The sequence below is a fragment of the Oncorhynchus nerka genome, linkage group LG9b, assembly GCF_034236695.1.
Source record: "Oncorhynchus nerka isolate Pitt River linkage group LG9b, Oner_Uvic_2.0, whole genome shotgun sequence".
In the NCBI taxonomy this organism is placed as follows: domain Eukaryota; kingdom Metazoa; phylum Chordata; class Actinopteri; order Salmoniformes; family Salmonidae; genus Oncorhynchus; species Oncorhynchus nerka.
The window spans coordinates 54,066,025-54,091,627 of record NC_088424.1 but is presented as its reverse complement, the minus strand read 5'-3'; the positions used below and the strand labels follow the sequence as shown (position 1 = coordinate 54,091,627).

At 48.6% G+C, this 25,603-nt stretch overlaps 1 protein-coding gene across 1 annotated transcript; it reads left to right on the top strand.

Moving 5' to 3' along the window:
* The first annotated feature begins 493 nt into the window (after positions 1-493).
* On the top strand, positions 494-23,551 carry oprk1 (opioid receptor, kappa 1). The gene is made up of 4 exons (XM_065013867.1): positions 494-764; positions 7,705-7,831; positions 8,832-9,057; positions 23,079-23,551. Exons 1-4 carry the CDS (start codon positions 499-501, stop codon positions 23,549-23,551), a joined length of 1,092 nt encoding a protein of 363 aa, XP_064869939.1. The 5' UTR covers positions 494-498.
* The last annotated feature ends 2,052 nt before the right edge of the window (positions 23,552-25,603 follow it).

Below are 25,603 nucleotides of genomic sequence, written 5' to 3'. Positions count from 1 at the left end.
GCCGTGTGTTTCTGTGTGTAGGTGGGCTCGGTCTTCTCTCAGCTCTGATGTCACTCACTGCAAGCGTCTTTGGCTTGGAGCGTGAGCCACCGGGGAAGTCAGTGGCTAGTTCATGCGGGGAAATCTGATGGAGAGCGCGTGAAACCGGGATAGCTCGCACTACAAGGGTAAACGGTTATTTTCTGGAAAGGATGGATGATCAAGGTTTGTTGATGGTAAAATATCCTGTTTAGTTAACTGTGGAAACTTTTCACTCCAGTCAACTTTAAAAGAGGCAGTTATCAAAGGTAAGATTGATGTTATGTGAATGTTATTTTTCTGTTTAAAATATTATCTTCAGATATTTATCCTATAGCCTATATTGAAACTTGTACAAACACCTCAACATGCAAATGTCATGTTAATTATTGCAACAACGCACCGTTTGAGAGTAACACTATAATCGTCCGTGTAACATTCAGTTCGTGTCTCTCCGCTGGCCCAGTTGGTTTCAGCACCATGGCCAGCGCCGGTTCCCGGGACAGTAACGGCGTTGTGCAGATCTTCAAGGAGGACCGGTGCCCATCCGGTAGGCTCGAGGACTGCCTCCTCAACTTCACCTGGCAGCCAGGTTTCCCAGAGCTGTTCAACTACACAGCTAATGGCAGCTGGCTGGGGGACCCGGAGCCCATGTCGCCAATCATCCTTATCATAGCAGCGATGTACTCCGTAGTGTTTGTGGTCGGGCTGGTTGGAAACTGTCTGGTCATGTTTGTCATCATCAGGTGAGTCTGGGATAGTCATGTTCTGACTAGGTTAGTCTACTCCTGTCCCTTGTCCGTATGGTCCATGTGGAGTAAACTAGGGGTTGTAGGCTATGTGATGCATAGATGAAGGCATCACTACTTTAGCAAAGATCCAAGCATGCAGCCTTGGGAGTTTTTTTTCCCAGCGCTGGACCATGGTTAGGTGTAATCTAGACTGTGGTTAGGTGTAATCTAGACTGTGGTTAGGTGTAATCTAGACTGTGGTTCGGTGTAATCTAGACTGTGGTTCGGTGTAATCTAGACCGTGGTTAGGTGTAATCTAGACTGTGGTTAGGTGTAATCTGGACTATGGTTAGGTGTAATCTGGACCGTGGTTAGGTGTAATCTAGACTGTGGTTAGGTGTAATCTAGACTGTGGTTAGGTGTAATCTGGACCGTGGTTAGGTGTAATCTAGACTGTGGTTAGGTGTAATCTGGACTATGGTTAGGTGTAATCTGGACCGTGGTTAGGTGTAATCTAGACTGTGGTTAGGTGTAATCTAGACTGGGGTTAGGTGTAATCTAGACTGTGGTTAGGTGTAATCTAGACCGTGGTTAGGTGTAATCTAGACTGTGGTTAGGTGTAATCTGGACTGTGGTTAGGTGTAATCTGGACCGTGGTTAGGTGTAATCTAGACTGTGGTTAGGTGTAATCTAGACTATGGTTAGGTGTAATCTAGACTATGGTTAGGTGTAATCTAGACTGTGGTTAGGTGTAATCTAGACTGTGGTTAGGTGTAATCTAGACTGTGGCTAGGTGTAATCTAGACTGTGGTTAGGTGTAATCTAGACCGTGGTTAGGTGTAATCTAGACTGTGGTTAGGTGTAATCTAGACTATGGTTAGGTGTAATCTAGACTATGGTTAGGTGTAATCTAGACTGTGGTTAGGTGTAATCTAGACTGTGGTTAGGTGTAATCTAGACTGTGGTTAGGTGTAATCTAGACTGTGGTTAGGTGTAATCTAGACCGTGGTTAGGTGTAATCTAGACCGTGGTTAGGTGTAATCTAGACTGCCAGGGAGTTGTCTGAGTTTCAATTCATAAATAAATGACTAGGACCCTACTATGCTGCATTATTGTGAGGATTATGAGTGTTTGTTCTGGTTTAACTTTCAACTGCTCCAGTGATTCGATGACATGGACTGCCAGGGAGTTGTCTGAGTTTCGTGCGCAACACTGAGAAGTTTTTTTATTTATTTTTTATTTTTATTTCACCTTTATTTAACCAGGTAGGCTAGTTGAGAACAAGTTCTCATTTGCAACTGCGACCTGGCCAAGATAAAGCATAGCAGTGTGAACAGACAACACAGAGTTACACATGGAGTAAACAATTAACAAGTCAATAACACAGTAGAAAAAAAAGAGTCTATATACATTGTGTGCAAAAGGCATGAGGAGGTAGGCGAATAATTACAATATTGCAGATTAACACTGGAGTGCTAAATGATCAGATGGTCATGTACAGGTAGAGATATTGGTGTGCAAAAGAGCAGAAAAGTAAATAAATAAAAACAGTATGGGGATGAGGTAGGTGAAATTGGGTGGGCTATTTACCGATTGACTATGTACAGCTGCAGCGATCGGTTAGCTGCTCAGATTGGTGAGGGAGATAAAAGTCTCCAACTTCAGCGATTTTTGCAATTCGTTCCAGTCACAGGCAGCAGAGAACTGGAACGAAAGGCGGCCAAATGAGGTGTTGGCTTTAGGGATGATCAGTGAGATACACCTGCTGGAGCGCGTGTTACGGGGGGGGGGTGTTGCCATCGTGACCAGTGACCTTTGTGGACGTTCCTTTGTCAAAATACATATTTAGATTCCGATTAATTTCAAATTGAATAATTGTTCACTGTCAGTATGTGTGCATGTGTGGGGTGCGAGCTTGTATGTGTGTGAAATGGCTATGATAATGTGGTTCTCTGGATCCTTGATGCCTTTTTTTTAGAAAAACCTTTTGCTCGCTTTGAGGACAATACAGTGCCACTGACACGGGCCACTACCAAAATATGCGGGCTCTCCTTCACTGTAGCCAACGTGATTAAAACATTTAAACGTGTTAACCCTCGCAAGGCTGCAGACCCAGATGGCATCCCCAGCCGCGCCCTCAGATCATGCGCAGACCAGCTGGCTGGTGTGTTTACGGACATATTCAATCAATCCTTATCCCAGTCTGCTGTTTCTTGGGAACAGGAACCCTCTTCTTGGTGGTTCCTGTTCCCCCAAAAAATAAGGTAACTGAGCTAAATGACTATCGCCCCGTAGCACTCACTTCCGTCATCATGAAGTGCTTTGAGAGACTAGTCAAGGGCCATATCACCTCCACCCTACCTGACACCCTAGACCAACTCCAATTCGATTACCGCCCTTATAGGTCCCCAGACGATGCAATCGCCATCACACTGCACACTGCCCTAACCCATCTGGACAACAGGAATACCTATGTAAGAATGCTATTCATCGATTACAGCTCAGCATTTAACACCATAGTACCCTCCAAACTCGAGGCCCTAGGCTCGAGAGCATCCTGTCGGGCTGTATCACCGCGTGGTACGGCAGCTGCTCCGCCCACAACCGTAAGGCTCTCCAGAGGTTAGTGCGGTCTGCCCAACGCATCACCAGCGGCACACGTCCTGCCCTCCAGTCCGGTGTCATAGGAAGGTCAAGAACGTCTCTCCAGTGAGTGAGGCTGGTAGCCTATTAGCAGATGCTTTTTTCAAAGCCTATGTCAGACATTCCAGTGAGTATAATCAGCTCCAATTAGTGTAATTTGCTCAATATTAGAAGTTGAGAAATAATGTGCATTTGAAATCATTAGAAATAAGATATTCTCCTCTTTTCCGTAGGTATGTAATTAATGTGTTCTATTGTTGCTAGCGAAATTCCTAAAAAACACAATATTTTTTCCACTTTTTTATTTTATTCAAATTTTCGCAGAGCCCTGCAGGTTGAATGCCCATGTAATAAAGTCAAATTATCTCTGTCTGACCAGGTATACCACTAATAAGGTCCTGTTATCTCTGTCTGACCAGGTATACCACTAATAAGGTCCTGTTATCTCTGTCTGACCAGGTATACCACTAATAAGGTCCTGTTATCTCTGTCTGACCAGGTATACCACTAATAAGGTCCTGTTATCTCTGTCTGACCAGGTATACCACTAATAAGGTCCTGTTATCTCTGTCTGACCGGGACCACTAATAAGGTCCTGTTATCTCTGTCTGACCAGGTATACCACTAATAAGGTCCTGTTATCTCTGTCTGACCAGGTATACCACTAATAAGGTCCTGTTATCTCTGTCTGACCAGGTATACCACTAATAAGGTCCTGTTATCTCTGTCTGACCAGGTATACCACTAATAAGGTCCTGTTATCTCTGTCTGACCGGGTATACCACTAATAAGGTCACTAATAAGGTCCTGTTATCTCTGTCTGACCAGGTATACCACTAATAAGGTCCTGTTATCTCTGTCTGACCAGGTATACCACTAATAAGGTCCTGTTATCTCTGTCTGACCAGGTATACCACTAATAAGGTCCTACCACTAATAAGGTCCTGTTATCTCTGTCTGACCAGGTATACCACTAATAAGGTCCTGTTATCTCTGTCTGACCAGGTATACCACTAATAAGGTCCTGTTATCTCTGTCTGACCAGGTATACCACTAATAAGGTCCTGTTATCTCTGTCTGACCAGGTATACCACTAATAAGGTCCTGTTATCTCTGTCTGACCAGGTATACCACTATAAGGTCCTGTTATCTCTGTCTGACCAGGTATACCACTAAGGTCCTGTTATCTCTGTCTGACCAGGTATACCACTAATAAGGTCCTGTTATCTCTGTCTGACCAGGTATACCACTAATAAGGTCCTGTTATCTCTGTCTGACCAGGTATACCACTAATAAGGTCCTGTTATCTCTGTCTGACCAGGTATACCACTAATAAGGTCCTGTTATCTCTGTCTGACCAGGTATACCACTAATAAGGTCCTGTTATCTCTGTCTGACCAGGTATACCACTAATAAGGTCCTGTTATCTCTGTCTGACCAGGTATACCACTAATAAGGTCCTGTTATCTCTGTCTGACCAGGTATACCACTAATAAGGTACCCTAATTAGGTCTCTGTCTGACCAGGTATACCACTAATAAGGTCCTGTTATCTCTGTCTGACCAGGTATACCACTAATAAGGTCCTGTTATCTCTGTCTGACCAGGTATACCACTAATAAGGTCCTGTTATCTCTGTCTGACCAGGTATACCACTAATAAGGTCCTGTTATCTCTGTCTGACCAGGTATACCACTAATAAGGTCCTGTTATCTCTGTCTGACCAGGTATACAACTAATAAGGTCATGTTATCTCTGTCTGACCGGGTATACCACTAATAAGGTCCTGTTATCTCTGTCTGACCAGGTATACCACTAATAAGGTCCTGTTATCTCTGTCTGACCAGGTATACCACTAATAAGGTCCTGTTATCTCTGTCTGACCAGGTATACCACTAATAAGGTCCTGTTATCTCTGTCTGACCAGGTATACCACTAATAAGGTCCTGTTATCTCTGTCTGACCAGGTATACCACTAATAAGGTCCTGTTATCTCTGTCTGACCAGGTATACCACTAATAAGGTCCTGTTATCTCTGTCTGACCAGGTATACCACTAATAAGGTCCTGTTATCTCTGTCTGACCAGGTATACCACTAATAAGGTCCTGTTATCTCTGTCTGACCAGGTGTACCACTAATAAGGTCCTGTTATCTCTGTCTGACCAGGTATACCACTAATAAGGTCCTGTTATCTCTGTCTGACCAGGTATACCACTAATAAGGTCCTGTTATCTCTGTCTGACCAGGTAAACCACTAATAAGGTCCTGTTATCTCTGTCTGACCAGGTATACCACCAATAAAGAAATATTGTCATGACTCCTACCGAAGGTGGCTCCCCCTCCTGTTTGGGTGGCACTCGGCGCTCGTCGTCCCCGGCCTACTAGCTGCCACTGAAGGTGCCTCCCCTTCCTGTTCGGGTGGCGCTCGGCGGTCGTCGTCACTGGCCTACTAGCTGCCACTGAAGGTGCCTCCCCTTCCTGTTCGGGTGGCGCTCGGCGGTCGTCGTCCCCGGCCTACTAGCTGCCACTGAAGGTGCCTCCCCTTCCTGTTCGGGTGGCGCTCGGCGCTCGTCGTCCCCGGCCTACTAGCTGCCACTGAAGGTGCCTCCCCTTCCTGTTCGGGTGGCGCTCGGCGGTCGTCGTCCCCGGCCTACTAGCTGCCACTGAAGGTGGCTCCCCTTCCTGTTCGGGTGGCGCTCGGCGGTCGTCGTCACCGGCCTACTAGCTGCCACTGAAGGTGGCTCCCTTCCTGTTCGGGTGGCGCTCGGCGGTCGTCGTCACCGGCCTACTAGCTGCCACTGATCCCTTTTCCCCCTTTTCTGTTTATTAGTTGCACCTGTGTTTAGTTTAGGCTGATTGGTTGGGCTTTATTTACCAGCCGGTCCGCCTGCTGGTTGTGCATGATTATTTCAGTGTACATGTTGTACACGGCTGTAGGTCACGTTGTCCGTGTGTTTGGGTTTTTGTTGAACTGTTTAAGTCCCCCGTGTTTGGGGCATTTATTTGGGTTGGCGTCTGTTCACCGTTGTGGTGCATTAAAAAGTAGCGTTACCCTGAACTCTCTGCTTCCTGCGCCTGACTTCTTCCTCCACTACACCCTGAACTCTCTGCTTCCTGCGCCTGACTTCTTCCTCCACTACACCCTGAACTCTCTGCTTCCTACGCCTGACTTCTTCCTCCACTACACCATGAACTCTCTGCTTCCTGCGCCTGACTTCTTCCTCCACTACACCCTGAACCCTCTGCTTCCTGCGCCTGAATTCTTCCCCACTACACCCTGAACTCTCTGCTTCCTGCGCCTGACTTCTTCCTCCACTACACCCTGAACTCTCTGCTTCCTGCGCCTGACTTCTTCCTCCACTACACCCTGAACTCTCTGCTTCCTGCGCCTGAATTCTTCCCCACTACACCCTGAACTCTCTGCTTCCTGCGCCTGACTTCTTCCTCCACTACACCCTGAACTCTCTGCTTCCTGCGCCTGACTTCTTCCTCCACTACACCCTGAACGCTCTGCTTCCTGCGCCTGACTTCTTCCTCCACTACACCCTGAACTCTCTGCTTCCTGCGCCTGACTTCTTCCTCCACTACACCCTGAACTCTCTGCTTCCTGCGCCTGACTTCTTCCTCCACTAGACCCTGAACTCTCTGCTTCCTGCGCCTGACTTCTTCCTCCACTACACCCTGAACTCTCTGCTTCCTGCGCCTGACTTCTTCCTCCACTACACCCTGAACTCTCTGCTTCCTGCGCCTGACTTCTTCCTCCACTACACCCTGAACTCTCTGCTTCCTGTGCCTGACTTCTTCCTCCACTACACCCTGAACTCTCTGCTTCCTGCGCCTGACTTCTTCCTCCACTACACCCTGCCTGAACTCTCTGCTTCCTGTGCCTGACTTCTTCCCCACTACACCCTGAACTCTCTGCTTCCTGTGCCTGACTTCTTCCCCACTACACCCTGAACTCTCTGCTTCCTGCGCCTGACTTCTTCCTCCACTACACCTCGGGCGTTACAAATATGATCTATTTCTGGCCAGGTAAACCACTAATACAGTCCTATTATCTCTGTCTGGTCAGGTATATGACTAATACAGTCCTATTATCTCTGTCTGGTCCGGTATATGACTAATACAGTCCTACTATCTCTGTCTGGTCAGGTATATGACTAATACAGTCCTACTATCTCTGTCTGGTCAGGTACATGACTAATACAGTCCTACTATCTCTGTCTGGTCAGGTACATGACTAATACAGTCCTACTATCTCTGTCTGGTCAGGTATATGGCTAATAAAGTCCTATTATCTCTGTCTTTCCAGGTACACTAAGATGAATACAGCCACCAACATCTACATCTTTAATCTGGCTGTAGGCGACGCCTTAGTGACCACCACAATGCCTTTCCAGAGTACTGACTACCTGATCAACTCCTGGCCCTTCGGAGAGGTAACCCCTAACCCCTAACCTCTAACCCCTAACCCTTTCAGAGTACTGACTACCTGATCAACTACTGGCCCATCAGAGAGGTACTCCTAACCTTTAACCCCTAACCTCTAACCCCTAACCCTTCCAGAGTACTGACTACCTGCTCAACTCCTGGCCCGTCGGAGAGGTAACCCCTAACCTCTAACCCCTAACCCTTCCAGAGTACTGACTACCTGATCAACTCCCAGCCCTTCGGAGAGGTAACCCCTAACCCCTAACCCTTCCACAGTACTGACTACCTGATCAACTCCTGGCCCATCGAAGAGGTAACCCTAACCCCTGACCTCTAACCCCTAACCTTTCCAGAGTACTGACTACCTGATCAACTCCCAGCCCTTCGGAGAGGTAACCCCTAACCCCTAACCCTTCCACAGTACTGACTACCTGATCAACTCCTGGCCCATCGAAGAGGTAACCCTAACCCCTGACCTCTAACCCCTAACCTTTCCAGAGTACTGACTACCTGCTGAACTCTTGGTTCGTCGGAGAGGTAACCCCTAACCTCTAACCCTTCCAGAGTACTGACTACCTGCTCAACTCTTGGCCTGTCGGAGAGGTGGCAGATTACTGTACCTGAGTAGCATAATGTTTGGCAGATTACTATACCTCAGTAGCATAATGTTTGTCAGATTACTATACCTCAGTAGCATAATGTTTGGCAGATTACTATACCTCAGTAGCATAATGTTTGTCAGATTACTGTACCTCAGTAGCATAATGTTTGGCAGATTACTGTACCTCAGTAGCATAATGTTTGGCAGATTACTGTACCTCAGTAGCATAATGTTTGTCAGATTACTGTACCTCAGTAGCATAATGTTTGTCAGATTACTGTACCTCAGTAGCATAATGTTTGGCAGATTACTGTACCTCAGTAGCATAATGTTTGGCAGATTACCTACTCTGTCTGTCCTGTGGTGAGATGATTTGAAATGGCATTAAGCATATTTCTCTCCTTCAGGTGGTGTGTAAGGTGTTCATCAGTATAGACTACTACAACATGTTCACCAGTATCTTCACTCTGACCATGATGTCAGTGGATCGATATGTCGCTGTGTGTCACCCGGTCAAGGCTCTGGACTTTAGAACTCCCGTGAAAGCGAAGATCATCAACGTTCTCATCTGGGTTTCATCCTCCGCTGCCGGCATCCCTGCTCTAGTGCTGGGCAGCACACAGAACAACAACGGTACACACACCCGCTCACACACATGCACTGACACACACTCACGAGCACACACACACACACACAGTCATATTGATTACCTATTAAATCCGGTCAGTCTGTATGGTTTAGGATTTAGGGGTCGATGTGGGATTATGTCTGTCGAGGAGTAGAGGCTTTGTATGAGAAGGAAAAGTGCATTATGGGTTATTTGAGTTTCAGGAAGACAAATACATATAAGGGATCTGTTCACCTCAGCCGCTGAAAGCTGCTGATTGGTCAGTAAGATGTATAAAGCTTTCTGATTGGTAAATCTGCGCTCTGGAACAGAGGCAGGACAGACAGAATCTGATAAATAATCATAAAAGTACATGGGACTTATATAGCTCTTTCCATCTGTTATAATATATAAGGTGAACGCACCAATTTGTAAGTCGCTCTGGATAAGAGCGTCTGCTAAATGACTTAAATGTAATGCAATGGTATATACAGCTGAAGTCGGAAGTTTACGTACACCTTAGCCAAATACATTTCAACTCAGTTTTTCACAATTCCTGACATTTAATCCTAGTAAATATTCCCTGTTTTAGGTCAGTTAGGATCACCATTTTTATTTTAAGAATGTGAAATGTCAGAATGATAATAGAGAGAATGTAACGCCCGGGGTGTGGTGGAGGAAGAAGTCAGGCGCAGGAAGCAGAGAGTTCAGGGTAACGCTACTTTATTTGCACCACAATGGTGAAACGACGCCAACCCAAACAGATGCCCCAAACACGGGGAACTTAAACAGTCCAGCAAAATACAAAATACACGGACAACGTGACCTACAGCCGTGTACAACATGTACACTGAAAACAATCAAATCAAATCAAATGTATTTATATAGCCCTTCGTACATCAGCTGATATCTCAAAGTTCTGTGCAGAAACCCAGCCTAAAACCCCAAACAGCAAGCAACGCAGGTGTAGAAGCACAGTGGCTAGGAAAAACTCCCTAGAAAGGCCAAAACCTAGGAAGAAACCTAGAGAGGAACCAGGCTATGTGGGGTGGCCAGTCCTCTTCTGGCTGTGCCGGGTGGAGATTATAACAAATGTTCATAAATGACCAGCATGGTCGAATAATAATAAGGCAGAACAGTTGAAACTGGAGCAGCAGCACGGCCAGGTGGACTGGGGACAGCAAGGAGTCATCATGTCAGGTAGTCCTGGGGCATGGTCCTAGAGCTCAGGCCCCCGAGAGAGAGAAAGAAAGAGAGGAGAGAATTAGAGAACGCACACTTAGATTCACACAGGACACCGAATAGGACAGGAGAAGTACTCCAGATATAACAAACTGACCCTAGCCCCCCGACACATAAACTACTGCAGCATAAATACTGGAGGCTGAGACAGGAGGCGTCAGGAGACACTGTGGCCCCATCCGAGGACACCCCCGGACAGGGCCAAACAGGAAGGATATAACCCCACCCACTTTGCCAAAGCACAGCCCCCACACCACTAGAGGGATATCTTCAACCACCAACTTACCATCCTGAGACAAGGCTGAGTATAGCCCACAAAGATCTCCGCCACGGCACAACCCAAGGGGGGGCGCCAACCCAGACAGGATGACCACATCAGTGAATCAACCCACTCAGGTGACGCACCCCTTCCAGGGACGGCATGAGAGAGCCCAAGTAAGCCAGTGACTCAGCCCGCACAACCAGCAGGCGGGCTGGCTGGTACATAAAGCCCAACCAATCAGCCTAAACTAAACACAGGTGCAACTAATAAACAGAAAAGGGGGAAAAAGGGATCAGTGGCAGCTAGTAGGCCGGTGACGACGACCGCCGAGCGCCACCCGAACAGGAAGGGGAGCCACCTTCAGTGGCAGCTAGTAGGCCGGTGACGACGAGCGCCGAGCGCCACCCGAATAGGAAGGGGAGCCACCTTCGGTAGGAGTCTTGACAAGGAATGATTTATTTCAGCTTTTCTTTCTTTCATCACATTCCCAGTGGGTCAGAAGTGTACACTCAATTCGTGTTTGGAACCAAACATCTCAAATCTGGACTCATCAGACCATAGGATATTTTTCCACCGGTCTAATGTCCATTGCTTGTGTTTCTTGGCCCAAGCAAGTCTCTTATTATTATTGATGTCCTTTATAAAAGTACAGGAGGTGAATTTAGTGGTACAAAAAACCTGGAACAACACAGAACATGAGTAGCGTCTGGACATGAGAAAAATAACTAATACTGCCTGTGAAATGAACCAAAGGGAGATATAGGGAAGGTAATCATAGTGTTTAGTCCTGGGACTAAACACTTCCCTCTGCAACTGGATCCTTGACTACCTGACGGGCCGCCCCCAGGTGGTAACGGTAGGCAACAACACATCCGAAACGCTGATACTCAACACGGGGGCCCCTCAGGGGTGCGTGCTCAGTCCCCTCCTACTCCCTGTGCACTCATGACTGCACGGCCAGGCACGACTCCAACACCATCATTAAGTTTTCCGATGACACAACAGTGATCACCGACAATGATGAGACAGCCTATAGGGAGGAGGTTAGAGACCTGGCCGTGTGGTGCCAGGACAACAACCTCTCCCTCAACATGATCAAGACAAAGGAGATGATTGTGGACCACAGGAAAAGAAGGACCAAGCATGCCCCCATTCTCATCGACGGGGCTATAGTGGAGCAGGTTGAGAGCTTCAAGTTCCTTGGTGTCCACATCACCAACAAACTATCATGGTCGAAGCAGACCAAGACAGTTGTGAAGAGGGCACAACAAAGCCTATTCCCCCTCAAGAGACTGAAAAGGATTTGGCATGGGGTCCTCAGATCCTCAAAACGTTATATGACTGCACCATCGAGAGCATCCTGACTGGTTGCATCACTGCCTGGTATGGCAACAGCTCGGCCTCCGACCGCAAGGAACTAGAGGGTAGTACATCACTGGGCCTAGTACATCACTGGAGCCAGGTTTCCTGCCATTCAGGACCTGTATACCTGGCGGTATCAGAGGAAGGCCCAGTACATCACTGGGGCCAAGCTTCCTGCCATTCAGGACCTGTATACCTGGCGGTGTCAGAGGAAGGCCCTAAAAAATGGTCAAAGACCCCAGCCACCCTAGTCATAGATTGTTCTCTACTACCGCACAGAAAGCGGTACCGGAGCACCAAGTCTAGGTCCAAAAGGCGTAACAGCTTCTACCCCCAAGCCATAAGACTCCTGAACAGCTAATCAAATGGCTACCCAGACTATCTGCATTACCCCCTTCCCCCTCTTTTACGCTGCTGTTAGTCTCTGTTTATTATCTATGCATAGTCACTTTAACCCTACCTACAGCTACATATTACCTCAATTATTTTGACTAACCGGTGCCCCCTGCACATTGACTCTGTACCGGTACCCCCTGTATATAGCCTCCACATTGACTCTGTACCATAACACCCTGTATATAGCCTCCACATTGACTCTGTACCGGTACCCCCTGCATATAGCCTCCACATTGACTCTGTACCGGTACACCCTGTATATAGCCTCCACATTGACTCTATACCGGTACCCCCTGTATATAGCCTCCACATTGACTCTGTACCGGTACCCCCTGTATATAGCCTCCACATTGACTCTGTGTCGGTACCCCCTGTATATAGCCTCCACATTGACTCTGTACCGGTACCCCCTGTATATAGCCTCCACATTGACTCTGTACCGGTACCCCCTGTATATAGCCTCCACATTGACTCTGTACCGTAACACCCTGTATATAGCCTCCACATTGACTCTGTGTCGGTACCCCCTGTATATAGCCTCCACATTGACTCTGTACCGGTACCCCCTGTATATAGCCTCCACATTGACTCTGTACCAATACCCCTGTATATAGCCTCCACATTGACTCTGTACCATAACACCCTGTATATAGCCTCCACATTGACTCTGTACCAATACCCCTGTATATAGCCTCCACATTGACTCTGTACCATAACACCCTGTATATAGCCTCCACATTGACTCTGTACCGGTACCCCCTGTATATAGCCTCCACATTGACTCTGTACCATAACACCCTGCATATAGCCTCCACATGGACTCTGTACCGGTACACCCTGTATATAGCCTCCACATTGACTCTGTACCGGTACCCCCTGTATATAGCCTCCACATTGACTCTGTGTCGGTACCCCCTGTATATAGCCTCCACATTGACTCTGTACCGGTACCCCCTGTATATAGCCTCCACATTGACTCTGTACCGTAACACCCTGTATATAGCCTCCACATTGACTCTGTGTCGGTACCCCCTGTATATAGCCTCCACATTGACTCTGTACCGGTACCCCCTGTATATAGCTTCCACATTGACTCTGTACCGGTACCCCCTGTATATAGCCTCCACATTGACTCTGTACCGGTACCCCCTGTATATAGCCCCCACATTGACTCTGTACCGTAACACCCTTTATATAGCCTCCACATTGACTCTGTACCGGTACCCCCTGTATATAGCCTCCACATTGACTCTGTACCGGTGCCCGGTGTAGTTTAGAGTGTGTAGTCTTAGAGTGATTATCTTAATTTACCGAGGTTAGCTAGCCAGCTATTTGTCGTCCTTAACGTAGGAGTCACTCCTAGCTAGCCAACAGCTAGCCAACGTCTACTGAATAGAACTTTCGCATTCCGCTTCGCTCCACAGGTAGTATCACATTTTCATTTCATTTCATTACAGTCCCAACGGTGTGATTTGTTTGATCGTAGCTAGCTACATAGCTAGCTACATAGCCGTCTTTGTTTCAAAGATAATTGTGTAGTCTAGAGCGATTTTCTAGGTTAGCTAGCCAGCTATTGTCGTTCTTTTAACGCAACGTAACGTAATCAACACTGCTAGCTAGCCTGCTAGCCCCCGAATAGCAGCATTGTAGAAACTTTACACTCAACGGAACGACTTGATTAGTGTAGTGTCAACAACGCAGCCACTGCCAGCTAGCCTACAAAGTCAACAACGCAGCCACTGCCAGCTAGCCTACCTCAGCAGTACTGTATCATTTTAATCATTTTAGTCAATTAGATTCTTGCTACGTAAGCTTAACTTTCTGAACATTCGAGACGTGTAGTCCACTTGTCATTCCAATCTCCTTTGCATTAGCGTAGCCTCTTCTCCAGCCTGTCAACTATGTGTCTGTCTATCCCTGTTCTCTCCTCTCTGCACAGAACATACAAACGCTCCACACCGCGTGGCCGCGGCCACCCTAATCTGGTGGTCCCAGCGCGCACGACCCACGTGGAGTTCCAGGTCTCCGGTAGCCTCTGGAACTGCCGATCTGCGGCCAACAAGGCAGAGTTCATCTCAGCCTATGCGACCCTCCAGTCCCTCGACTTCTTGGCACTGACGGAAACATGGATCACCACAGACAACACCGCTACTCCTACTGCTCTCTCTTCGTCCGCCCACGTGTTCTCGCACACCCCGAGAGCTTCTGGTCAGCGGGGTGGTGGCACCGGGATCCTCATCTCTCCCAAGTGGTCATTCTCTCTTTCTCCCCTTACCCATCTGTCTATCGCCTCCTTTGAATTCCATGCTGTCACAGTTACCAGCCCTTTCAAGCTTAACATCCTTATCATTTATCGCCCTCCAGGTTCCCTCGGAGAGTTCATCAATGAGCTTGATGCCTTGATAAGCTCCTTTCCTGAGGACGGCTCACCTCTCACAGTTCTGGGCGACTTTAACCTCCCCACGTCTACCTTTGACTCATTCCTCTCTGCCTCCTTCTTTCCCTCCTCTCCTCTTTTGACCTCACCCTCTCACCTTCCCCCTACTCACAAGGCAGGCAATACGCTCGACCTCATCTTTACTAGATGCTGTTCTTCCACTAACCTCATTGCAACTCCCCTCCAAGTCTCCGACCACTACCTTGTATCCTTTTCCCTCTCGCTCTCATCCAACACTTCCCACACTGCCCCTACTCGGATGGTATCGCGCCATCCCAACCTTCGCTCTCTCTCCCCGCTACTCTCTCCTCTTCCATCCTATCATCTCTTCCCTCTGCTCAAACCTTCTCCAACCTATCTCCTGATTCTGCCTCCTCAACCCTCCTCTCCTCCCTTTCTGCATCCTTTGACTCTCTATGTCCCCTATCCTCCAGGCCGGCTCGGTCCTCCCCTCCCGCTCCGTGGCTCGACGACTCATTGCGAGCTCACAGAACAGGGCTCCGGGCAGCCGAGCGGAAATGGAGGAAAACTCGCCTCCCTGCGGACCTGGCATCCTTTCACTCCCTCCTCTCTACATTTTCCTCCTCTGTCTCTGCTGCTAAAGCCACTTTCTACCACTCTAAATTCCAAGCATCTGCCTCTAACCCTAGGAAGCTCTTTGCCACCTTCTCCTCCCTCCTGAATCCTCCTCCCCCTCCCCCTCCTCCCTCTCTGCAGATGACTTCGTCAACCATTTTGAAAAGAAGGTCGACGACATCCGATCCTCGTTGCTAAGTCAAACGACACCGCTGGTTCTGCTCACACTGCCCTACCCTGTGCTCTGACCTCTTTCTCCCTCTCTCTCCAGATGACATCTCGCGTCTTGTGACGGCCGGCCGCCCAACAACCTGCCCGCTTGACCCTATCCCCTCCTCTCTTCTCCAGACCATTTCCGGTGACCTTCTCCCTTACCTCACCTCGCTCATCAACTCATCCCTGACCGCTGGCTACGTCCCTCCCGTCTTCAAGAGAGCGAGAGTTGCACCCCTTCTGAAAAAACCTACACTCGATCCCTCCGATGTCAACAACTACAGACCAGTATCCCTTCTTTCTTTTCTCTCCAAAACTCTTGAACGTGCCGTCCTTGGCCAGCTCTCCCGCTATCTCTCTCAGAATGACCTTCTTGATCCAAATCAGTCAGGTTTCAAGACTAGTCATTCAACTGAGACTGCTCTTCTCTGTATCACGGAGGCACTCCGCACTGCTAAAGCTAACTCTCTCTCCTCTGGTCTCATCCTTCTAGACCTATCGGCTGCCTTCGATACTGTGAACCATCAGATCCTCCTCTCCACCCTCTCCGAGTTGGGCATCTCCGGCGCGGCCCATGCTTGATTGCGTCCTACCTGACAGGTCGCTCCTACCAGGTGGCGTGGCGAGAATCTGTCTCCTCACCACGCGCTCTCACCACTGGTGTCCCCAGGGCTCTGTTCTAGGCCCTCTCCTATTCTCGCTATACACCAAGTCACTTGGCTCTGTCATAACCTCACATGGTCTCTCCTATCATTGCTATGCAGACGACACACAATTAATCTTCTCCTTTCCCCCCTCTGATGACCAGGTGGCGAATTGCATCTCTGCATGTCTGGCAGACATATCAGTGTGGATGACGGATCACCACCTCAAGCTGAACCTCGGCAAGACGGAGCTGCTCTTCCTCCCGGGGAAGGACTGCCCGTTCCATGATCTCGCCATCACGGTTGACAACTCCATCGTGTCCTCCTCCCAGAGCGCTAAGAACCTTGGCGTGATCCTGGACAACACCCTGTCGTTCTCAACTAACATCAAGGCGGTGGCCTGTTCCTGTAGGTTCATGCTCTACAACATCCGCAGAGTACGACCCTGCCTCACACAGGAAGCGGCGCAGGTCCTAATCCAGGCACTTGTCATCTCCCGTCTGGATTACTGCAACTCGCTGTTGGCTGGGCTCCCTGCCTGTGCCATTAAACCCCTACACATCATCCAGAACGCCGCAGCCCGTCTGGTGTTCAACCTTCCCAAGTTCTCTCACGTCACCCCGCTCCTCCGCTCTCTCCACTGGCTTCCAGTTGAAGCTCGCATCCGCTACAAGACCATGGTGCTTGCCTACGGAGCTGTGAGGCGAACGGCACCTCAGTACCTCCAGGCTCTGATCAGGCCCTACACCCAAACAAGGGCACTGCGTTCATCCACCTCTGGCCTGCTCGCCTCCCTACCACTGAGGAAGTCCAGTTCCCGCTCATCCCAGTCAAAACTGTTCGCTGCTCTGGCCCCCCAATGGTGGAACAAACTCGCTCACGACGCCAGGACAGCGGAGTCAATCACCACCTTCCGGAGACACCTGAAACCCCACCTCTTTAAGGAATACCTAGGATAGGATAAAGTAATCCTTCTCACCCCCCTTAAAAGACTTAGATGCACTATTGCAAAGTGGCTGTTCCACTGGATGTCATAAGGTGAAAGCACCAATTTGTAAGTCGCTCTGGATAAGAGCGTCTGCTAAATGACTTAAATGTAAATGTAAATGTATATAGCCTCCACATTGATTCTGTACCATAACACCCTGTATATAGCCTCCACATTGACTCTGTACCGGTACCCCCTGTATGTAGCCTCCACATTGACTCTGTACCGTAACACCCTGCATATAGCCTCCACATTGACTCTGTACCAGTACCCCTGTATATAGACTCCACATTGACTCTGTCCCGGTACCCCCTGTATATAGCCTCAACATTGACTCTGTACCGGTACCCCCTGTATATAGCCTCCACACTGACTCTGTACCGGTACCCCCTGTATATAGCCTCCACATTGACTCTGTACCGGTACCCCTGTATATAGCCTCCACACTGACTCTGTACCGGTACCCCCTGTATATAGCCTCCACATTGACTCTGTACTTGTACCCCCTGTATATAGCCTCCACATTGACTCTGTCCCGGTACCCCCTGTATATAGCCTCAACATTGACTCTGTACCGGTACCCCCTGTATATAGCCTCCACACTGACTCTGTACCGGTACCCCCTGTATATAGCCTCCACACTGACTCTGTACCGGTACCCCCTGTATATAGCCTCCACATTGACTGTACCCCCTGGTAGCCTCCACATTGACTCGGTACCGGTACCCCCTGTATATAGCCTCCACATGGACTCTGTACCGGTACCCCCTGTATATAGCCTCCACATTGACTCTGTGTCGGTACCCCCTGTATATAGCCTCCACATTGACTCTGTACCGGTACCCCCTGTATATAGCCTCCACATTGACTCTGTCCCGGTACCCCCTGTATATAGTCTCCACATTGACTCTGTACCGTAATACCCTGTATATAGCCTCCACATTGACTCTGTACCGGTACCCCCTGTATATAGCCTCCACATGGACTCTGTACCGGTACCCCTGTATATAGCCTCCACATTGACTCTGTACCGTACCCCCTGTATATAGCCTCCACATTGACTCTGTACAGTAACACCCTGTATATAGCCTCCACATTGACTAGCCTCGCTATTGTTATTTTACTGCTGCTCTTTAACTATTTGTTACTTTTATTTTTTATTTATCTATTTTTTTACTTAATGCTTATTTTCCACAATAATTTGCAAATAAATTAATTAAAAATCCTACAATCTGATTTTCTGGATTTCTTTCCCTCATTTTGTCTGTCATAGTTGAAGTGTACCTATGATGAAAATTACAGGCCTCTCTCATCTTTTTAAATGGGAGAACCTGCACAATTGGTGGCTGACTAAATACATTTTTGCCCCACTGTACATATGGACAAGCGATGTCAGAGCTGAACGGACTAAGATACGTAGAATAGTACAGTAAATACATATGAGATGAGTAATGCCAGATATGTAAACATTATTAAAGTGACTTGTGTTTCCTTCCTTAAAGTGGCCAGTGATTTCTAGTCTGAGTCTGTAGGCAGCAGACTCTAATGTGCTGAAGATGTCTGTTCAACAGTCTGATGGTCTTGAGATAGATGCTGTTTTTCAGTCTCTCAGTCACAGCTTTGATGCACCTGTACTGACCTCGCCTACTAGATGATCGCGGGGTGAACAGGCAGTGGCTCGGATGGTTGTTGTCCTTGATAATCTTTCTGGCCTGCCTGTGACATTGGGTGTTGTAGGTGTCCTGGAGGGCAGGTAGTTTGCCCCCAGTGGGCAGACCTCACCACCCTCTGGAGAGCCTTGAGGTTGCAGGCGGTGCAGTTGCCATACCAGGTGGTGATATAGCCCGACAGGATGATTTCAATTGTGCCCCTGTAAAAGTTTGTGAGGGTTTTAGGTGACAAGACACATTTCTTCAGCCTCCTGAGGTTGAAGAGGCTCTGTTGCGCATTCTTCACCACACTGTCTGTGTTAGTGGTCCATTTCAGTTTGTCAGTGATGTGAGGATCAGGATGAGGATCAGCAGAGTGGAGGTGATGTTTCCTACCTTCACCACCTGGGGCCGGCCCGTCAGGAAGTGGTGCCAGAACATGGTTTGGGCGAGGTGTTGGGCTTCAGTAATATGAGTTAGGTTGAGGTCAGATAGTGGGAACAGGGAGGGGTAATATGAGTTAGGTTGAGGTCAGACAGTGGGAACAGGGAGGGGGCAGACAGTGGGAACAGGGAGGGGTCAGATAGTAGGAACAGGGAGGAGTCAGATAGTGGGAACAGGGAGGGGTCAGACAGTGGGAACAGGGAGGGGTCAGATAGTGGGAACAGGGAGGGGTCAGATAGTGGGAACAGGGAGGGGTCAGATAGTGGGAACAGGGAGGGGTCAGATAGTGGGAACAGGGAGGGGTCAGATAGTGGGAACAGGGAGGGGTCAGATAGTGGGAACAGGGAGGGGTAATGTGAGTTGGGTTGAGGTCAGATAGTGGGAACAGGGAGGGGTCAGATAGTGGGAACAGAGAGGGGTCAGATAGTGGGAACAGGGAGGGGTCAGACAGTAGGAACAGGGAGGGGTCAGATAGTGGGAACAGGGAGGGGTCAGATAGTGGGAACAGGGAGGGGTCAGATAGTGGGAACAGGGAGGGGTCAGATAGTGGGAACAGGGAGGGGTCAGATAGTGGGAACAGGGAGGGGTCAGATAGTAGGAACAGGGAGGGGTCAGATAGTGGGAACAGGGAGGGGTAATGTGAGTTGGGTTGAGGTCAGACAGTGGGAACAGGGAGGGGTAATGTGAGTTGGGTTGAGGTCAGATAGTGGGAACAGGGAGGGGTCAGATAGTGGGAACAGAGAGGGGTCAGATAGTGGGAACAGGGAGGGGTCAGACAGTAGGAACAGGGAGGGGTCAGATAGTGGGAACAGGGAGGGGTCAGATAGTGGGAACAGGGAGGGGTCAGATAGTAGGAACAGGGAGGGGTCAGATAGTGGGAACAGGGAGGGGTAATGTGAGTTGGGTTGAGGTCAGACAGTGGGAACAGGGAGGGGTAATGTGAGTTGGGTTGAGGTCAGATAGTGGGAACAGGGAGGGGTCAGATAGTGGGAACACAGAGGGGTCAGATAGTGGGAACAAGGAGGGGTCAGACAGTAGGAACAGGGAGGGGTCAGATAGTGGGAACAGGGAGGGGTCAGATAGTGGGAACAGGGAGGGGTCAGATAGTGGGAACAGGGAGGGGTCAGAAAGTGGGAACAGGGAGGGGTCAGATAGTGGGAACAGGGAGGGGTCAGATAGTGGGAACCGGGAGGGGTCAGATAGTGGGAACAGGGAGGGGTCAGATAGTGGGAACAGGGAGGGGTCAGATAGTGGGAACAGGGAGGGGTCAGACAGTGGGAACAGGGAGGGGTAATGTGAGTTGGGTTGAGGTCAGACAGTGGGAACAGGGAGGGGTAATGTGAGTTGGGTTGAGGTCAGATAGTGGGAACAGGGAGGGGTCAGATAGTGGGAACAGGGAGGGGTCAGACAGTAGGAACAGGGAGGGGTCAGATAGTGGGAACAGGGAGGGGTCAGATAGTGGGAACAGGGAGGGGTCAGATAGTAGGAACAGGGAGGGGTCAGATAGTGGGAACAGGGAGGGGTAATGTGAGTTGGGTTGAGGTCAGACAGTGGGAACAGGGAGGGGTAATGTGAGTTGGGTTGAGGTCAGATAGTGGGAACAGGGAGGGGTCAGATAGTGGGAACAGAGAGGGGTCAGATAGTGGGAACAAGGAGGGGTCAGACAGTAGGAACAGGGAGGGGTCAGATAGTGGGAACAGGGAGGGGTCAGATAGTGGGAACAGGGAGGGGTCAGATAGTGGGAACAGGGAGGGGTCAGAAAGTGGGAACAGGGAGGGGTCAGATAGTGGGAACAGGGAGGGGTCAGATAGTGGGAACCGGGAGGGGTCAGATAGTGGGAACAGGGAGGGGTCAGATAGTGGGAACAGGGAGGGGTCAGATAGTGGGAACAGGGAGGGGTCAGACAGTGGGAACAGGGAGGGGTAATGTGAGTTGGGTTGAGGTCAGATAGTGGGAACAGGGAGGGTTAATATGAGTTAGGTTGAGGTCAGACAGTGGGAACAGGGAGGGGTCAGATAGTGGGAACAGGGAGGGGTCAGACAGTGGGAACAGGGAGGGGTCAGACAGTAGGAACAGGGAGGGGTCAGATAGTGGGAACAGGGAGGGGTCAGATAGTGGGAACAGGGAGGGGTAATGTGAGTTAGGTTGAGGTCAGACAGTGGGAACAGGGAGGGGTAATATGAGTTAGGTTGAGGTCAGACAGAGCAGATGAGGTCTAGTATGTGTCCCTTGATGTGACTGTGAACATTGAAATCGGAGGCAAGTTTTGGGTTTGATAAGTCCATGTGAATATTCATATCACCAAGCAACAGACAGCGGGAGGAGAGTGGGACAGACAGCGGGAGGAGAGTGGTACAGACAGCGGGAGGAGAGTGGGACAGACAGTGGGAGGAGAGTGGGACAGACAGCGGGAGGAGAGTGGGACAGACAGTGGGAGGAGAGTGGGACAGACAGCGGGAGGAGAGTGGGACAGACAGTGGGAGGAGAGTGGGACAGACAGCGGGAGGAGAGTGGGACAGACAGTGGGAGGAGAGTGGGACAGACAGCGGGAGGAGAGTGGGACAGACAGCGGGAGGAGAGTGGGACAGACAGCGGGAGGAGAGTGGGACAGACAGCGGGAGGAGAGTGGGACAGACAGTGGGAGGAGAGTGGGACAGACAGCGGGAGGAGAGTGGGACAGACAGCGGGAGGAGAGTGGGACAGACAGTGGGAGGAGAGTGGGACCAGACCACTGTCTATACACCAGACCACTGTCTATACACCAGACCACTGTCTATACATCAGACCACTGTCTATACACCAGACCACTGTCTATACACCAGACCACTGTCTATACACCAGACCACTGTCTGTACACCAGACCACTGTCTATACATCAGACCACTGTCTATACACCAGACCACTGTCTATACACCAGACCACTGTCTATACACCAGAACACTGTCTATACACCAGACCACTGTCTATACACCAGAACACTGTCTATACATTTACATTTACATTTAAGTCATTTAGCAGACGCTCTTATCCAGAGCGACTTACAAATCTATACACCAGACCACTGTCTATACACCAGAACACTGTCTGTACATCAGACCACTGTCTATACACCAGACCACTGTCTATACACCAGACCACTGTCTATACACCAGACCACTGTCTATACACCAGACCACTGTCTATACACCAGACCACTGTCTATACATCAGACCACTGTCTATACACCAGACCACTGTCTATACACCAGACCACTGTCTATACATCAGACCACTGTCTATACACCAGACCACTGTCTATACATCAAACCACTGTCTATACATCAAACCACTGTCTATACACCAGACCACTGTCTATACATCAAACCACTGTCTATACACCAGACCACTGTCTATACACCAGAACACTGTCTATACACCAGACCACTGTCTATACACCAGAACACTGTCTAACTGATACACCAGTTATATTTGGGGCTAGTTAGGGATAATCTTATTGCTATATCTCTAGGTTAGGGTTAGTTAGAGATAATGTTATTGTTATATCTCTAGGTTAGGGCTAGTTAGGGATAATGTTATTGTTATGTCTCTAGGTTAGGGCTAGTTAGGGATAATGTTATTGTTATATCTCTAGGTTAGGGCTAGTTAGGGATAATGTTATTGTTATATCTCTAGGTTAGGGCTAGTTAGGGATAATGTTATTGTTATATCTCTAGGTTAGGGCTAGTTAGGGATAATGTTTTGTTATATCTCTAGGTTAGGGTTAATTAGAGATAATGTTATTGCTATATCTCTAGGTTAGGGTGAGTTAGAGATAATGTGATTGTTATGTCTCTAGGTACCACAGAGTGTGCCCTCCAGTTCCCTGACCCCTATCTCTACTGGGACACAGTGATGAAGATCTGTGTGTTCATCTTCGGCTTCGTGGCCCCCCTCCTCATCGTCAGTGTGTGTTATACCCTCATGGTTCTGCGTCTGAAGAGCGTGCGGCTGCTCTCTGGCTCCCGGGAGAAGGACCGGAACCTGCGGCGGATCACCCGGCTGGTTCTGGTGGTGGTAGCAGTGTTCATAGTCTGCTGGACGCCTATCCACATCTTTATCCTGGTTAAGATGCTGGCGCCCCCCGGGGGCATTATCGAGACCACGCCCGTCATGGCAGCCTACTTCTTCTGCGTTGCCCTGGGTTACACCAACAGCAGCCTCAACCCCATTCTCTACGCCTTCCTGGATGAGAACTTCAAACGCTGCTTCAGGGACTTCTGCTGCCCGGGGGGAGGGGGCAGGGGGGACAGCCACGGGGGAGTCGAGTGAGGAGCACTTTGAGGAGCTACACCTGTCCACCTAGGGCTCGGGGGCAGGGGGGAGGCCAGGGGGACAGAGGGAGGGGGAGGTCGGTATGACTAGCGGTGGAGCTGGACCAGTCCTCCCTTAAGAGAGCGATGGTGAGGTGAAGGATGTACTGCTCTAGAACACATCAGAAGACGGTGCTGTAATACTCTCCTGGAGATAGACGATGCAATCGGAGTCAACCCGTTCACTGCTGTGGGAGTTAACCTGACCCAGTCCTAAAGAGACCCAGGTCTTCTCTTCTAACTGAGGGACAGCAGTACATCCTTCACCTCACCAATTGCTAACAAATGTTCAGTCTCAGTTAACCTGTCTGGGAACGGGGTTCAAATGGCCAAAAGCCAATGAAATTGCAGGGCGCCAAATTCAATCAACAGAAATCTTATAAATCAAATTTCTCAAACATACAAGTATTGGGCACCATTTTAAATATAACATTCTCGTTAATCCAGACACAGTGTCTGATTTCAAAAAGGCTTTACAGTGAAAGCGCCACAAACGATTATGTTAGGTCACCACCAAGTCACAGAAAAGCACAGGAATTTTTCCAGCCAAAGAGAGTTGTCACAAAACGCAGAAATAGAGATAAAATTAATCACTAACCTTTGATGATCTTCATCAGATGACACTCATAGGACATGTATGTTTTGTTCGATAAAGTGAATATTTATATCCAAAAATCTAATTTTACATTGGCGTGTTATGTTCAGTAGTTCCAAAACATTCAGGGATTTTACAGAGAGCCACATCAATTCACAGAAATACTCATAATAAACATTGATAATAGATACAACTATTATACATGGAACTTTAGATAAACTTCTCCTTAATGCAACCGCTGTGTCAGATTTTTAAGAAACTTAACGGAAAAAGCATAATCTGAGTACGGCGCTCAGAGCCCAAAACAGCCAAAGAAATATCCGCCATATTGTGCAGTCAACATTAGTCAGAAATAGCATTATAAATATTCACTTACCTTTGATGATCTTCATCAGAATGCACTCCCAGGAATCCCAGTTCCACAATAAATGTTTGATTTGTTCGATAAAGTTCATAATTTATGTCCAAACACCTCCTTTTGTTAGGGCGTTTAGTAAACAAATCGAAACTCACAAGGCTCAGGCAAGTCCAGCGGAAATGTCGGACGAAAATTCCAAAAAGTTATATTACTGGTCGTAGAAATATATCAAACGATGTATAGAATCAATCTTTAGGATGTTTTCATCATAAATGTTAAATAATGTCCTAACCGGAGAATTCCATTGTCTGTAGAAAAGCAATGGAACGAGAGGTAACTTTCTCATGACTGCACGTCACGAGCCCGTGGCTCTCTGCCAGACCTCTGACTCAATCCCATCTCATTCCCCCTCCTTCACAGTAGAAGCCTGAAACAATGTTCTAGAGACTGTTGACATCTAGTGGAAGCCTTAGGAAGTGCAAGATGACCAGTATCCCACTGTGTCTTCAATAGGGGCTGAGTTGAAAAAACTACAAACCTCAGATTTCCCACTTCCCGGTTGGGTTTTTTCTCAAGTTTTTGCCTGCCATATGAGTTCTGTCACAGACATAATTCAAACAGTTTTCTATCTAATACTACTAATAATATGCATATATTAGCATCTGAGGCAGTTTACTCTGGGCACGCTTTTCATCCAAAAGTGAAAATGCTGCCCCCTATCCCAAACAGGTTTTAATAGAGGTGACCTACTCAGATGGCTGTCCCTATGGGACTCCCAATCACGGCCGGTTGTCATACAGCCTACATTTGAACCAGGGTGTCTGTAGTGATGCCTCAAGCAGTGAGTATCACAACCGGTCGTGATTGGGAGTTTCATAGTGAGATATAGTGCCTTAGACCACTGCGCCACTCGGGAGCCCTTGACCAGTTGACGTAATGTAGTTTCTAAAGATCATTCTTTATTTCAAGGTCAATGTGGAACCATCCTGTGTATCTAGACCAGGACTCTCCAACCCTGTTCCTGGAGAGATACCATCCTGTGTATCTAGACCAGGACT